This window comes from Notolabrus celidotus, chromosome 15 (genome assembly GCF_009762535.1).
Source record: "Notolabrus celidotus isolate fNotCel1 chromosome 15, fNotCel1.pri, whole genome shotgun sequence".
Taxonomy (NCBI): Eukaryota; Metazoa; Chordata; class Actinopteri; order Labriformes; family Labridae; genus Notolabrus; species Notolabrus celidotus.
In genome coordinates this window covers 17,531,153-17,548,908 of record NC_048286.1, presented here as the reverse complement: position 1 = coordinate 17,548,908, position 17,756 = coordinate 17,531,153, and the positions used below count along the sequence as shown (strand labels likewise).

Genomic DNA, 17,756 nt, shown 5'->3' with positions numbered 1-17,756 from the left:
CCCCGCCACCTGCATTTGAAGCCCAGGGGGGGATCTTTTTTTTATTTTTCAGGGCTGCATGTACACTTAAAAATGACTGGGCTGAAAGCTAACCGCTCCAGCAAAGAGAGGGAAGAACTTTGCATTTATAAATCTATGGGACAAATTGGACCTGTTCTCTTGTTCTGTATGACTCCCAGAGGAAACCATATGTCATGGGGCATCAATAAGAGGAAACTACACCAGCTGTAACATGAATAACTTCCTTTATTCTTTGTAAGACTTGGATGATTAATTAAATCTTCTGCTGTATTTTTTATCCGTCTGAAAACTCTACACACACTCCCTGGCCAAAGAATTACAATCACTTCAGAGTGGGTAAATACAGCAAGCTTAATGTTTGATGTTTCTGTTAAGCTTTGTTCAGTTTTAAAGATTAGTCTCTAAATCAAATGATCAATCCAACTACCGGGTCAGATTTTGTCTTCTTTTGGGATTGTTTTCATTAGTGTGGTGATGTTTTGCAACTTTAAGTGCCAGTACATAGGAAAGAGGTGCAATACAGCTAAGCTTGGAGCTTATCTGCTGCTAGAAGCTGGCTGTCTTCAGACTACCTTAATGCTGGTTATCTGACTATTGAGAGTGAGTCATCATTTTAGTCTGTCTCTGGATGAGTGTATTTTTGCCTTGTAGAGAATCCTAGCATTCTTTTTAGCACTTTGATTTCAATTTAACAGATGTGACAAGAGTAGCCTTAGACTAGCTCAATCCTATCGTTTAAGGATGCTGATATTTTAATCCAGCCTTTGTATCATCTAGAATGAATTATTGCTTTGTCCTTCTGTCAGGTTTGCCAAAGAAGAGATGGTTCAGAACAGAGCGGCTTGTACTTTGACTGGACTATGTAATTATGAGCCAGTGCTCATATATTGTCCTCTATTCATTATCTCCTCATTCAGGTTAGAGCAGTTTTAAAGATGGTGCTACTGACTTACAGAATAAGTTAGGTTGAGGTATTTGAAGCAAAACTAAAAGCCCTACTTGTTTACCATTGCACATGACTCTGGAGGATATCAGTTAATTTCTCTGATGTCTTATCTTGTGGTGTGGTGTGTTTTTATTTTTCCACAGTGTTTTTGTCATGAGTTTCTTTTGCAAAGAGATCTTGGGATTTTCTTTGTGCTGTAATGCGTCATTGATTTCCTGTTTATTTTGTAGATTTGCCTTGTGTTTCATCACTTGTTCTCTTCTTTTCTCTCTTCCCTAAGAGTTATCGTCATGTCTTCCTTCAGTTGTTTATTAGTGATCCTGGTTTTGTATTGTACTCCTTGTGTTTGTGTATTTTCTCTCATTATTTCTCAGTCAAGTCTTTAGTGTTTTATCTGTTTTATTTTGTAGTTCTTGATCCCTGTGTGTCTGGTTTGGTTCTGCTTCCTAACCTTGTGTTTCCCTCTGCTTTGATTGCCCTAATTAGTTTCACCTGTGCACTGTGTCGACACCTGTTGCTCGTTACCAAGTGTGTATTTAGTCGCTTTGTTTCCTCCCATGTGTTGTTGGATCATTATGGCTGTTTCCGAAACGGCCTGCTACATACTACTTACTAATGTAGTAGGCAGTAGGTATTGCCTACTACATACTGCATTTGAATTTAGTATGTAGTATGACTGTTCTGTCCGATCTGTCATGCAGCATGCTGAGCCAGACTTCGCTGGATTTCCGGTTTCGGAAAGCGGAAGTAAACAACGGTGAAGCCGATAAATAAAAAGCTTATTTAGCATCCATTTATGATTTAAAAAGTTAGGAAGTGGTTTATATGTAATTTGATAACTTTCACAGCACCCAAAAACAGATTTCCTCCCGTCAAAAAATGAGGAAAAAGAAAAAGCAGAACGAGCGCTGTGCATTATGGGAAACAGTACGCGAGGAAGACTGGTCCGATGCACACTGAGATATTTTCCCGAATCAGTAGACATCCGGGGAGTTTTGGCATACTGCAGATTTTGCTCTTGTTCACATACTACTTACTACATACTGAATTTTGGACATATCAGTACGTACTGCTAGTATAGTAGGCGATTTCGGAAACAGCCTATGTCTCTGTTCCTTGTGTCTTCCTGCCCTCAGTATTCCTTGTGATACCGTCTTGTGCTGCCCGCAGTTTCTTTGTGTTTGCTGTTAGTTCTTGGACTGAAATGGAATCTTTATATCTCTGCAGATGGGTCCCCTTCCTTTGTTTTTAAACCAATGTGACAATTTTATGTAGGGTTTAACAATTTTATTACTTACCTTTTACTATAATATTGATTTAAATGTTGCTTTATTATTTTAGTAATTTTAATTGTTATCTTATTCTATTTCTATTTATTCATTCATTTATTTATTTGTATTTATCTACTCAGTTTTATTGATATTTTTACCCTTAGTTTGATGTTCAACTCTTATCCATACCCTTTTTAAATCTATTTATTTTAACTACTTGTGTTCTTAATTTTGATGCTTTAACTTATTTTAATTACACATGTTTTATTTTTTGTGTGCATTAGTCTCTATTTTATTTTATTTTATGTTATTCTTTTTTAAAATTATTATTATTATTATTATTATTATTATTATTATTATTATTATTATTATTATTATTATTATTATTATCATCTTCCCCTAATAGGTCTTGCCATTGATTTATTTCTGGTTCTTTCTTGCTTTTCAATCGCTGTAAAGCACTTTGGGTTTCATTTGATTTGTATGAAAGGTGCTATATAAATAAAGCTTGATCGATTGATTGATCAAATTTTAATGGTTTTAGTCATTTTTTTGACATTTTTAACTTATGTAAAGCATTTATAAATGTATTATATCATCATTTTTTTAATAATCCATCAAGTAATTAACTAGTAAATGAGCCAAGTAACAACCCTAAGTGTACATTTTTGTTTTCACTGTTACATGTAACAGTGTGCTGATTATTGACGCAAACATCTTCATCTTTAATGCACACATGATGTTTCAGGTGGACAGGAAGTGATGGATGGGGTGCTTCAAGCAATGATTGGCCAGGAATTGAATAAGTGTCCACTTCTTGAAACAGAGCAATTCAGTTTCTTGTTAGATTACTTGTGGAAGGGAGGCTTCCAGCGTGCCATCCAAAACAAAGGTTTGTTTTGACAGGATCCAGGTCAGCCACAGCAATTAAAACTAAATATAGGATGCACTCTGCCTTGAACAGAATGTTTACGGAATCAAAAGCTAGATTTCTAGCTCCAAGAGTAGTTTGAGGGTGCAACTTTAACTGTTTATTGGTGTTATTTATCAAGTAGTACGATCTTTTTTTTCTCTTGTAAGTAAACAGAAAGGAGAGAAATATCTTTCTGCCCTCTCTGAGATCTCGCTGGACTGTAATCTGGAGAAGTGCCAGCAATTCATGAACAGAAAATGTGCCCCCATTCCAGTGAATCAATCTCGCCAATAGAGGCACTCCATCTAATGTGGCAGCTCTAATTTCAAAAGAAACCTGCTTCTGCTCGAGAACTCTGACCAAACCATGTGCAGGTCACAGTGTGTCGTTCTGAGAGCTGTTCAAGCTGGATTTCTGCTTTTTGGACCTGGTTGCACTGAAAGCAAGGGTCAAAAGAGGACAACGTCCAAGTTCAGAGTTTCTGATTCATAGAAATGAAGCACATATTGCAAAAACTACTTTTTGTACAAGAGGTTGAAACTGACGTGAAGGAGAAAAATTAAGTGCTTACCAGAGTTGCAGTCATCTCCAGCAAAGCCATCCTGGCAGATACAGAAGCCATCCTTGCAGATTCCCTTCTTGCTGCAGTTGTTGGCACAGTACACCAGCGAGCAGTCCTCTCCCACATACCCAGGCCGGCACTGGCAGGTCCCGTTGATGCACAGCCCCTGGTCAGAGCAGTCATTGAGGCACCTCCCCACCATGCAGTCTTCCCCGGTGAAGGACTCTTCACATACACACTCCCCGTCGATGCACAACCCGCGGCCTGAGCAGTCTGAAGGGCAGCGCGGCTCAGAACAGTTGTCGCCTCCAAAGTCACGGTCACACACGCACTCGCCTTCCACGCATACCCCCTGGCCAGAGCAGTCATCCGGGCAGCGAGGTTCAGAGCAGTTTTTGCCGCCCCAACCTTCCTCACAGATGCAGCCGCACAGGTCAAAGCTGAAGCTGCCATGGCCGCTGCAGCCTGGGACAAAGTCTAAACGACCTAGAGAAAATAAGTATTCAGTACTATCTGACATAATGGTGCTTACATAAAGAGAAAGCAGGGAATCAGATCCTTCTCTATGCTGTTAGAATAGGTTGTTAACATGTTTCCATATTAAATTAGTGCTATATGAAGGACACCTAAACAAATCAGTTACAGAAAAAGAGTTAAGAGTCCTTAACATGTTCTTTATTGAGTTCCAATATCCCCTTGAAACCCAGAAGTGTTGCATTATACTAAGAACTTATTATATTAAAAACTTCCACTTTACTTCAAGAGACATTAATTAAAACTTGTACCAATACATCTGTTAATACCAATAAAATATAGGCTTATCACAGATATATAGATAAATCTTAGGGGAAGTTGGCAAACCACCATTACTGCAGTAGTATCTCCCTGTAACATCTGCAAGCTCTCCAAAGAAGTCAACTCATTTCTTCCTCTACCATCACTTTCCATGCAACATTACTTTTGACAGTGATGTAAACAACATCAAGAAAAACATGTAGAGCTCTCAGCTGCTCTCATTTCTTATTACAAAATCTAACTTTAAAAAATAATAAACTTTACTTCATAAAGATTCTGAGAGATGAGACTTCACAAAGATTCCCTGGCTGCAAAAGGGACTAAGATATTCATCCGAGGTGGATCAAGAATATTGTAATTAATATATTATCAGCACAGATCAATTATCATCACAGTAATTTCTCTCTCTCAGAGTGACCTGTGGATGTAGCATGTTGTTATTCATCACTGGAGGATTAATGACATGATCTCAGATATGATGTTCCTTTTCTGGCTGGCTGGCTGGCTGGCAGTATCAGGTAAGAGCTGCATGTAACCAAGGTTACTAGTGATAGATGATGTGATGGTTGAAGGCAAGTGTTGATCAGTTCAGCTGACTGGCCAGTGGAATTGCACTCTATTACACAGTGCTTTATCACAAATATGTGGTGGAGGGTCAAGTTACTGAGTTGCCTCTGCAGTAGTGGCGAATACACTTGAATGCAGAACACAGAAGCTGGTTGCTGTGTGTATCTATTGGCGTGTATCTACTTTCCGAAGAGCATTGATTTCCCAAAACTTAATAATAATATAAGCTCCTCCCAAAAAATGTGTAAACTTTATTTTGGTCAATTATTTCTCCTCTTTAATAATACCAATATGTGTTGTAATTGATATTGCTGGAAAGCCTGCTTAGTCATCTTTACAATGAGGTACAACTTGTGACAATTGTGGATTTATGGAATGAGCATCACAGCTAAACGTGTGGGTAGCGCCCCAGAAAAATGTGCAAAATGCTCCTGTTGGTATTCACTCTTCACTCTCTTCATGAAGCATTGGTGAAGTTTTTCTTTTCAGCACGGCCTTCTTTGACTCATTGTTTACAATAATCTCAGCATTCTCTGAAGCCCAAAGCAGATAATAGTCTTCTCTACAGTGGGTTGATAATGCAAAATGATGTTGCATATTTTTTAACATAGTTTTTTTGTTTGTGAAAGGAGCTGTCTTTGTACCTTTGCATAGCCATATTGGAGAAAAATGGTGCACACAAAAATGTTCTGTGGTATCATTATACCTCAGAAATTCACAACACAGACAGTGAGTGTTATGTCAGACCCATCCTAAATGGGTGGGTCCCTAATTACACCTGTCTCATTTTGCGCATTTGCATCTAACAGCTGACTGTCTGAGCTGAGCTTTTCATACTGACTCAGATCATGATGGCTGGAGAAAATCAGTCTCTTCACAGAGACGGAGCGTTTTCAGAAAATATCTGAACAGGTGATGGTGTCAATGGGGCAGATCCTTTAGCCATAATAAGTCCTATAACTATCCATTTTTGTCTCCTCATATTACAATGGCAGCGTCTCCTGAATAGTGAACATGATTTTGAGCTGTAGCAAAGGTTTCTCCACACTGCTTAGACCCAGACAGTGAAGCAGAAAAAAAGTCATCCTCCAGCATCAATATTCTGCTGTTGTCTCTTTCCTCTTCATTCACGGTATAAAGTGTTTTTCCTGCCTGTTTTACCTTCAGTGCTTTTTTAAATCTTTTTGACACATGAGACAGCTTGTTTAGATTTATTTTTTCTTTCAAATATTTTTTTATACATTTGCTTTCAGAAACCTAATGGTTTATGACAGAGGAGTTTTTTGTGCAAATACTGTTGGTAAAATGGCTTATTTAAGCGTAAAAAAACAACATCCACAAGATTCATCCTTAGGAGTTTTTGTCATTCATAAATGTAACTCACCCATAGCTGAACTCTCTCCACAACATCCAGATCCACACTGAGCTCTGAGCATGGAGACTTCTTTCTCCAGCATCTCTACTCTGGTGGCAAGCTGCTGGATGGTGGTTGAAGCTGGACAGCCGCACGCAGCTTTTGGGATGTTGATGCGGTGAGTGAATGTCATCTTCAAAGAAATAAAAGATTACAAAGTTATTCTGACATCAATAAAATATGTCAGGGAAATTAATAATACAGCTGTGGGAAAATGTGCATATTTTACTTTTATCTAAAATGTATTTGTTCCAAGTATCAAACACTCATTTATAGCCCTGAAGTCTGAGGAAGTGTCAGAATAAACAGAATTGACACTTCTGGTTCTAAGGGAAAACAAAGGCTGTGATCAGTTTTCATTATATAATAGAAGGTTTCAAAATCATTGAAAACCTCTTACAATCCTCCCGCTGCATAATCCAACTCTCCTTAAATGTAGTAATGAATTTGTGTGACTGTGTGGAACATGCTTGGTATATGTATGAATAATGGAGGGTTGGATGTTGTTTGTTGCAAATGAATTAATTGTGTACAACAGTGCTTGCTATAATTATTCTGTAAAGGTATTTAACTTATATTCCATATGTGTTTTAATAATTTACTTTTGTAACCCTGGAAATCCATGAAGAAGAAATTTAACTCTCATTGACTTCAGATTTTGCTCTCAGTGGTCCTCATTTATGAAACCTGCGTACGACCGAAAACAAGGTGTACGACCATTTCCACGCTAAGGTCGGCATTTATCAATCTGGCGGAGGATACGCTCATATACCACGCCAGGTCTCAGCTCGTGTACGCAAGTTTTCATTTCAGTGTGGAGCGCGGTGCAGCAAAGTAAATCTGTCTGTGGCGGAGAATTAGAATGTATTAGTACAGTGCATTTTCAGACAGACAAACAGAGGTTCATAGATCAATATTTAGTTAGTTAAATTAAATATGACAACTAAAATGTATTTTGCATTTCGCTCTCGATCGATCTCTGTAAAAATGCTTTTGAAATGACGTTCAGCTGCGCGAGCTGTCAGCTGATTTCTTCCTATAACAAAGGTGTGTTTTCTTTATCCATCCATCCATCAACACTCCCATGTGCACCGTTACCTCTCTATAGAAAATATTGTTGGTGATTTAAACAGATAAACAAAATATTGTGAATTCAGCGGAGGAAACTGAATTAAACTTTTAGTGTTTAAAATAGGTTGGGTTTTTTTCCAAACCTGTCGGCACGTCTGGCTGTTTACATGGGCCACTTCTAATAGGAATAAAAACCTGATCAGAATCATAATACTTCATGTAAACATCTCAAACACAACAGGTTGGTCCAATCAAGAGGGGTGGTTGAGGCTGTTGGATATTGAGAACGTTAACCATGTAAACCGTGTTCTTATTGCTGACGTGACGAGTTTACACTTTTGTTATTATTGGAATCAATAGAAACATAGTGGGGGCAAAGCAAAACTGATATGAACTTTAAAAAAAAGTCAGGATTATTGAACTGTGGTCCAAAAAGTAAAATAAATAAATTAAATGGAAACATCCAAAATCACAGACCTGAGAGAGGAGGAGAATGTAATCTCTGGTGCAGGGGTATCAGATGATCAATATATAGAGGTGTGTAGCGATGATTATTTTTTTAAACTTCACTTGCAACACATTTGGTACAATGACGTTGGGACAGAGGTGCTTGTTGATAACAGGACCAGATGGAGGAACTGTTTCTTCTGCTATTTTTGTCACTTAATATCGGCAGAACAACTTTGTGCATGTCAAAATGGTTTCATTCAGATTAAATGCTTGATGCATGAACACATCTTAGTCAAATCACTTTATTAAACATCCAGGAAAACATAGCTAGAAGCTCCAATCAAAATAATTTCAAGCAGATTGAAGAAAATCTGCACTTGTTACCTTATTATGTAATTTATGAAAGGGAGATGTGTACCATGTATATGTCAGCCACCAAAGACCAGGAGTACAGAATCACTTTGATTAGTTGTCAGTAAAACAACTTGTCACTATAAAAATCAGCCTAAATGTCTGTGTGTGATTTAACAGATGCTGTCTGTTTTATTTGCCACATAAAGGATTCTAAATCACTCCTGAAAGTCTCTCACATCTCGCTCTGTGTGATCTGTAAAACTTTATCACCAGCCAAGCTTAATTTCTAATTAAACCAAATGAAACAGCAGAAAAATCCACCTGGCTATCAGCATCCAGTGTCTGCTCAGTGTACTCTGTTTGTCCAGCTGGATCCATCGGACCCTCCATAGGCGGTCTGGATCCCAACTCACCACGAGAACCTGTGAATCAAAACAAAGAAGTCTTTTGAGCTTCTGAAAACAGCCTGCTTGTGTGAACAAAAGATACCTCCAGGACAGAAGACAAGACGGCTACAGTGAGCTTGAATCCAAACACTCAATCGATTAGAGGACCTCACCATCACCTGGGTCAGGCGGTGCCGAGCCGTCCAGGTCCACAGAGCACAGAGACTCAAAGGGAACATTGATGTTGTAGACATGGTTGAAGACCAAGGGTTGCTCCCGCAGTGTTTGATTGGCTGGGGAGGCGGAGGGGAGCTGATCCTCCCCTGAGGTCTGTCTCCTCACTCTAGTGGTGCGAACCAGCTTGTTGTCTCCTGATGGAGCAGCATGTGCGGCACCCTGGAGTGCCAGACAGTATGAAACACAGACAAAAGGTGCACATGGTCGCGTATTAAGAGTTTCCAGTTGATTTTGTCCTTTATGTTTCGTGTTCACAGAATGATGAAGTGAAGCCTCAGAGAAGAAGCCAGGGGGCTGACACTAATATACTGTAAATGAAGGATTTTCTCACAGAATGCAAAGCAGACAGGACAATTTTCACATTAAAGTGACAGTAATTTGCTTAAAGATGGATACAGTATTAATGTCAGATGTTGAGAGGAAAGTGAAGAGAACTCCTAACATTTGATAATGCGTGTTAATTTAAAAGAAAATTACAGATAGATTGAAAAACACAGGCAGAAAACACAGTAGTATCTAAGAACTGTATTTATGATATCTACTTTTATATGAAATATATATATATATTAGGGGTGCAACAATACGTGTATCTGTATCGAACCGTTCGATACACGGTTCGCCCTATGAACCGAACGATACGCAATTTTATATTCATTTTATCAACTTCAGAGGATCTGCGCTCGACTCCTCCAGGCTGCATTGTCGAGCGCAGGTCCACTGAACTGCGCGCTCCTCCCTCATTCATTCAGTCCAAGCTGGTCACGTTTCTTTTCACTGTGCTTCATCTGGAAAAATATATTTCACCATAAGATGGTCTGCTGGGTTCATATGTTCACGTATGTGTGTGTGAGCGCGCGCCCGAACGAGAGGGAAGCACGAGTGTCCTCTTTGGTTGCAGAGCAGAGTTGTTCCGTGGTCCTGTAGTGATGCTAGACTGGGTGATGTGGTTTTAAAGTTCGTATATGCATTACTTGTGGTCTTATACTGCATGCTGTGTAAGACTTCAGCCTGATACCAAACAGTGTTTTCCCTGCCGTTATATCGGGGGCGCACCCGCCGGGTCCCGCCCCCCCACTTGGAAGTCAAAGCAGAAGTGATTTAAGGTTCCCTCTCTCATAGATCAGGTCTATACCTTGTTCTTTTATTTAACAGACTAAATATCCTTATGTTATTTATCTTATTTACATGATGGGATGTCATTTCTGTCTCTACATGGTTGCGCGTTCACAATTCTCCTCTGCGCTCTATCGCGCACGGCAGATGCGCACGCAGACAGACAGACACACAGACACACACATACACACGCAACCTCCCCATGTACAGCAGAACATGTGTCAGGTGTAGTTGCCCCTGATACATTTAATTTAATTTAAAAACTGCTTTTGAGCTGAAACAAATGTTGGTAATATCAATAAACTACAAGTAAAAAAAGGCATGGAAATTTCTCTTTTTCTGTATCGAAAACGTATCGAACCGTGACAAAAACGTATCGAACCGAACCGAACCGTGGATTTTGTGTATCGTTGCACTCCTAATATATATATATATATATATGGTAGATTTGAGTTACATCTGCCTAAAATAATGTGTTGTTTTTTAAAAAAGGCGTTTACAACTTTATCTGTAATGTTGACAGTCTAAAGTATTATTAAAGACTAGGCTGACCTCAGTTGCTCTGCCTGGCTCTTGAACGTTACTTAAGAAGTTCACGCACCTGCAACCACAGCCAATCTTACCCCAGCTTTGGTTATGTTTAAGAAACACTTCCGTAAGCTCTTTATCCTAAAAGCCTTTCCTCTGGTATTGGTATAAGTGAGGCATCAGGGGTGCTGCAAACTGGACCTACTCAGGTCGTCAAAAAATTTAGTCTTAAGCACGTCGATTCAAAGAGATTCCTCAGGAGGTTCCTCGGTTTCATTTCAACTGGGCTAAAAAGCCACAAAAGCTTCTTCAGGCTGAAACAAACGCACAAACAGTCTTTTAATTAGGAGATGAGTGGTCAAAACAATAAGGGCTCACAGTGCAGAAAGGTGAGTAAAAACAGAGGTAAAGGACTGAAGTATTTGCTGCTGTTTGAACTCAACTTTGCACTATGAGCACTTATTGTTTTGACCACTCATGTCTTAATTAAAGAGACTGTTTCTGCATTCGTCTTTTGTGGCTTCATCGCCCAGTTGAATTAGTGTTTGGATACCGCCTCTGCTATCTCGTTGGTATAAGTGAGACAACTGAGAATAAAAAAGGCTGTGCAAGAGAAGCAGACGACTATTTCCATGTCAGAACAATGTAACACTTAGTTCCAACTTTTTTCAATTCATACTTTTAATACTGAGTCAGCTGGCTCTACATTGCAGAAGAAGAACACATCTGTCCAGTGATTCCCACACAGAGATAATACCTGGGCAGGACAACCAAGCATATTTTGACCGCTCAGGTATAATGCTGACTATCGTTCCATTTTTATTTTGTTCTCCATATAAGACAGCTATCTCTTGTGTTGCTCTCTGCTCCTCACTTCTGATTACCTGCATCCTCTCCAGGTGACCACAAAGAGAGAGAAGAAAATAAGACATCTCATGTAAAATATAAACCTTCTCATACCACTGTTTTAAAAGTTAAGTGGCTGCTGCTGCTGCTGCTGTTGTCCTGAATTACTTTTAGATTGCTGCGGAACTTTTTGTCATTAACAATCTTGTCCACACGCTGATCACCTGTTGTGCTGGCATTATGTTGGGGCGAGACAAGCAATTTAGACACCCCCTGCTGCCAACCCCCTTCTACAGGTGCAGTGTGATTCTGTAGGAAATAGTGCTGTCTCTATAAATCCATGTGTTTGAGGCTCATCAGCGGGACGGACTGGTGGCTTTTTACTTGAAAGATGCAGACTTAGCCTTGGTCTTTATGTTGTAGTCATCTGTTACAAGCTTAATAAACATAACCACTGTTTTTTATTATTCTTTTCATTATTATTTTATTCTTATTTTTTTTATTCTTATTTTATATTATTACTATTTTTTATTTTATAGTTGTCTTTTTTATATTTTAGAATAAGAGTTTTGACAGATGAAATGTAAAAGTCAGACGGTTGGGTGAATGAACATTGAAATTCTGTGATTGGTCATAACTTTGTGTGTATAATGTGATGAGATAATAACACTGTAGAAAAGGAGGCATGGGAAAATAAGGTAGGCAGTCCAAACAAACACTTTGTACTCAAACTGGCCAAGATCATGAGTGGACTTGTGCCCGGACTCAAGTGATTAACATGGCAGCCAAATTAGCAGATTGGAAAATAAATAATTGTCAAAAAAGCCCTGGGCGGCTTGTCACAGTAAAACATTTTTTTTTAAAAAGGACAAGAGTCCTCCGTCATAACAAGCTTTACCTGTAGAGCCAGAAACAGAGCCAAAGCCAGGATCCAGCCTGTTATGGGCACAGTGGCCCTGAGACGCTGCTGTTTCAGTGCCATGTCGGGAAGAAACCTCAACAGTCCTGTCCACTCACACCTGCTGAGAAGTGAGAGAAAAAGAAAAAGGTGTAAGGAGGTAGTTTAAATGAGATTTCAGAAGAAACAGTCAGTGGTGGTTTTATTGCATGAAAATGTGCCTTTTGAGAGTAGCTGTTCCAGTGTGGATGAAAGCTTGATAAATATTATGATGCATCTGCTCAAATGTGTCTATGTGTGTTTCTGTGTTTGTGAGGCGTTCCCCTACAATCAGCTTATCCTCTGTAAATGGTAAATAAATGGCTGTGTTCTCGTGTAAAATAATTGCCTTTACAGAGGAAAGGAAAATCTTGAAGGGATTGTGGATCTTACTAAAAACCTTTGAATGTATTTCACTGTGCAGCAACAGATATTTGATTTTCCCACTGGGGAGGAATACAGAATTATTACTCAGGGAGAGAGTTGATAGATGGATTTCAGAGGAGACATGGTTTTGACTGATGCTGCTGTAATCCTCTCTCTGTTGAGAGGGGAAGAGAAAGTGGAGGGGTGGTGGGGGGGCAGTGAAATAAAAGCTGCGAGAAAGAAAAAGTGATGGGGATCCTTCATGCTGACTGTCACACATCAGCGGAGGGAATACGCTGCAGAGCTGAAGTTTGCTTTTAATACGGTTATTTGAATGTATTGAGTTGTGTCAGTACAAGTGAAATCAAACATCTTACTCGGCCTCTAAAGATGTTTTATAACACATGTGGGGACAGCTGGTTACACAAGACTGCAGCACAAATATATGAGTGGTATGTTCAAGAACAGTTCCCTCTGGTTATAGCATGTTGATGTGTGTGTTTATGTGGGCAGAAAGGGTTTAAAAAAAACATCTCTCAGATGAGCCTGCATTCAAGAGCCTCTTTTATCACAACAATGCACCTAACGTCGGCCGAGCAGGCTATTGCGCTCAGCTGGTGCCTTTTGTGAGAGGCAGATGGAAGGCTTCTTATCACACCTAACTGACTCCTTTCTTTTCTTTTTTCTTATTTTTTTGATCATTTAGGGGGAAATGTTGAGACATCAGGGTATTTGCACATAAATGAGAAACTGAGAGACTCTCAGTGTTCGAGTCACGTGTCCTTTTAGGTTCATCTCATTGCTAGAAAATAAAATGGCTTTGAAAATTGATGCATAGTCAATGTCCCAGACTTTCCGCTCACTTTCTGAAGATTCTTCACAAATGCAGTCGCATTACATTTTTTTTTCTTTTGCACAACAGAGTGCAGCCATCATTTCAGGACAGAGCCAAACAACCTGTGTATGTGTGAGAGTGTTTGTAAGCTCATAAAGGTTGTTGACACTTACAGTTTATCATAAAAGACCAAAAGGGGAAAGATAGCAGGTCATATGTTACAATCTACGGCATGCCTCACTTCAGACAGTGCCGCTAATGCTTTTAAAAATGGCTCTGGCCTTGCTGGAATCGACTCCCAATGCTACTCCAAAGAAATGGAAAATGTTCTACTTTGAAAGCTCCCCTGAAGCATGCAGCTGCTGTCTGACACGACACGAGCCGTTTAACCGGTGAACGAACGGAGGAAAAAGCATGCAGATGATAAAGGAGCGAGAAAAGCCGACTGGAACCATCCTGTTCACAGTCATTAGCTGAAGGAGTGTCCCTTTAGCTAGCTTCATGGATCACATGTCTGCTTCTAAGATGTGATGTTGATAAATGGCATTACAAATATGTTTCACTTCATGTAACAAGCATGATGGAAAACAGCTCTGGAGATCAACCACTGCTATAAAACTGTTTTTCTCTCTAAAGTCAAACCAATAAGATTCTATTCTTCTAGAAGTCTGTACAGGTGTTATCATTTAAAGCTCTATGCTGTTCCCATGCCTGACTTCCTGTCCTGATCCATGTGCTCTGTTGAGCCCGACACGTGCTGAATGTGGGCCCCGTGGGTATTTTTGGGGGAGCACAGCTGAGAGACGCTTCAGGGACAAATCTGGGATGCTACGCAGCACTTTCTGTGAAAACACGAGCATTGATCAGAAGGGGCACATATCAGCTCTTGAGTGTGAGGTGAACACAGAAAACTGTGAGAATCAGAAACTTAAGAATGGCTACTATACAGATCTTGCACATGAAGTTAAAATTTATAACTAAAAAAAGTTGAATATCATCTTTTTGGCTAGCATCGACACATGTGCACTCTCCCCGCAGAAATCAATGAATCTGTTATAACCTTTAACTGGATCACAATGTCAGCTAAACTCAGTAAGACTCTATTTTGTACCATTGTTTAGCAAACTTCTTCTCTATGTAAGGGCAACAGAGGTAAAAATAGATGTATCATGACATTAAAGTGTCATGCAATCTTTTTTATCTCACTATAGAAAAGAGATAAAGGTCTCTTGCTGTAAGGCATACTGCTTTTAAACATCCACCAAATATAGACCCGTACAGCCACACAGCCCTTTGCATAGTCTTACACTGGCAGTGATAAAAGTTTGAAAGAGGTTCAAAGTCACAGGATTATACTTAAGTCATTAGGTCACGGTGCAGGCTGATGCCCACGAGCATTTCCATGCACGAGGAGAGGAGGTTTTTCATGGAGGCTCAATTAAAGACAGACTTTCTCACTCAGAGTGAAGAGATCCGTGTGCTTCAGGCAAACTGGCTTCGTTTACTCTCTTTATTTCCAGGAGAGGGAACACTCACACTAGCACGTCAAGCACTGAAACCAAAGAGTGATGATATGCCTTCAAATCTAGAGTACTCTTGCATATAGTTTTAACCACAGGTGATGCAGAGAGCAATAGCAGGTGAGCACAAACACTGACACTGTGTCGTGTATCAAGTGATCCAGCCTTTATTTTAAAATGAGTCCAACCTGCACTGATGGTAATTACATCTGTCAACACGCGGCCTCTCGATCTAGCAATGATACTGGAGGTGTAGATAGAAAAAGTAAACACAAAGGAGTCATTTCTGTGTGTTCATGCCCCCTTGGTATTAACAGCCAAATATGAAGAACATCCAAAATATACATTTAATGACTCTCAGACTATCTTCTGAGACAAAACTGCCACTTTCTGTATTACCTGGTGATTTTCTTGAGAGGAATTGTATGAGCTCAACTCCTGTGGGGCTGAAATGAAACTGCCTGTTCCAATTATAATAAAAACCATCAGGGCCCTTTATGCAAAGAAAAAAGGGTAAAACACTGAGCTCGCACAAAGGAGGCCACTCCGCAGAAATATCTCAACTGTAAAAGAAATCATAAAACCAGCATGCTTAAAAGTTTGATGTTTAAAAAAAATTTACTTTGATCTTGTACGTCTAACGTTTTCATCTCCGTTAGATTACATTTCTCTGTGAGATGAGCTCTTGCTTTTTTTTTGTCCTGAATCTTTGTAAATCTTTCTCTTTTATGCACAATGTGGTTTACGGGCAGGTGAGTCGATATGAAAGGAGAATTGAATTTAAAAATGCACAGTGTAATTACACCGAGATACTAATCCAATCTCTGTGGATGCTTCAAAAAGAGTATTTTTTATCACGCACATCAGAGGTGGTTTTGGTCTGTGGACTATCAAGAACTCATTAAAAAATGCAAACTGCAACTAAGTTGTATTGTCAAAAAAATATAGGCTGTAATGAAGGGGAATCAGCTGTTCACAAGAGCTGCTACATTGTATTTAAATAACTTCAAACAAACACAGGGTACTTGTACTAGTGTTTATCTGAAATAACTTCAATAGGCTGTAGCTTTATTTCACTTGCTCATAATATTCAGTTCCAGCTCAGCCTCACTACGCTTCCTGTCTAAATAAAGACGATGTCAGACAGTGAAATAAACATCATTTCACATTGGCTATTTAATACTAAGCTGCTTCCTCTTTTCTAATGCTCCTCCAGCCATAAATACATTTACAGTCTATTACCAATACATTTGTGACTCCTCTTTCTCAAATATCCCTCAAGGTACAAGAACAGTAATGCCTAAACACAAACAAACACACACACACACAAAAATACATGCCATGCCCAGAGGGATGTTTTTGATAAATACACTAAAGCAAAAGTGGAAAAATAGAACAAACATGTAAACATATTGAAGACGAGGTCAAAAATATGAAGCTTGATTTCAAAGAGAGTGGAAGAAAAACGTCCATTTATCAAATACATCTTAAATGCATATAAAATATCAATCTGTCATGGGGATGATTCTGTCATTAGTGACTCAATTTGAATGAGAGAAAGTATCAAGACAGACATGGAGGGAAATAAATGCTGGTGCAACAGCATTATTTTCAGCATAAGTGGCAAATGCTTTGGTTTCTTATCCTGAGTTAAAGCTGGGGTTGGTAGTCAGATTTAGATAAACGTTTTGTTATACTGGTTAAAATTATCTTTATGTCCTGATGGCAATCAATACAAAATGTGTTCTTTAAATGGAGTGAAAAAAGGTGCTATCTACAGCCTGGGGGAAAACCAACCAATCCCTGCCATCAGGAGCCAAATGATGAAACCAGTCAAATCCCGTCCTGCCGTTCTGCCCGCCTCCTGCAAAGTGTACATTTCATGTTTGTTTGTGTTTTTAACTTTCACTATGATAACGTTTTGGTGTTTTCTTACTGCTGAGTGAGACATGAGTTGACGTAGTGCAAAACACAAACGATGTGCTGAGGGATTGTTTTGAATCAGTTGCGAAGCAGCTGCACTCATGGGGGCGTCGTTTTGGAGGAGCTCCGAGGGGAGGGGGAAGGGGTTAGACGGAGTCCTGAGGAAACCCTACATTCAAATTCATGCTACTTTTCCGTGACTACCAACCCTAGCTTTAAATGCTACATAATGATGCTGGTTGGAGCTCTCTCTTCAACATATTGTGTAACAGTAGTAAGAATGTTCCCAAGTGACTAATTTCTCAGTTGTTTGAACAGAAATTTAAATCTTGACTCATCGACCAATCTAGAGTTAAGAAAACACTCATAAAACAGTCAAAACTGAGCACAATTAATTTAACATGGTTAAACACAGGATCACAGTCTGCGTTCAAACAATGTCACATTGGTTTGCAGAGAGTGGCTAACACTAGCAGTGCTAGAACCACCTGCCTTTAGTCCTTCTTGCAGGTTAACGATGACATATCTGTGCTGGTTACACATTGCTCCAGTCAAGTATTGTTAGCCAGTCTAAACAGTGCCCAGCAATGAGATGCCATCTGTCACCAGTGCTTGTTCTATGTAGTAAAGCATCAGAGCATTATGGCACTAGCCAATAGCTGGAGCTACAACCCTGGCTAGTGGCGGGTAGCTACTCCACA

At 39.5% G+C, this 17,756-nt stretch overlaps 1 protein-coding gene across 1 annotated transcript in view; it reads right to left on the bottom strand.

Annotated features, from left to right (window-relative positions):
- tnr (tenascin R (restrictin, janusin)) overlaps positions 1-17,756 on the bottom strand; it is a 214,800-nt gene that overhangs the window by 56,973 nt on the left and 140,071 nt on the right. Inside the window, exons 6-10 of the mRNA XM_034702911.1 lie at positions 12,373-12,493; positions 8,924-9,146; positions 8,686-8,786; positions 6,460-6,622; positions 3,723-4,199 (exon numbers count right to left, since the gene is read on the bottom strand). Coding sequence (XP_034558802.1) covers positions 3,723-4,199; positions 6,460-6,622; positions 8,686-8,786; positions 8,924-9,146; positions 12,373-12,493 — 1,085 coding nt within the window. The remainder of the gene's footprint in view (positions 1-3,722; positions 4,200-6,459; positions 6,623-8,685; positions 8,787-8,923; positions 9,147-12,372; positions 12,494-17,756) is intronic.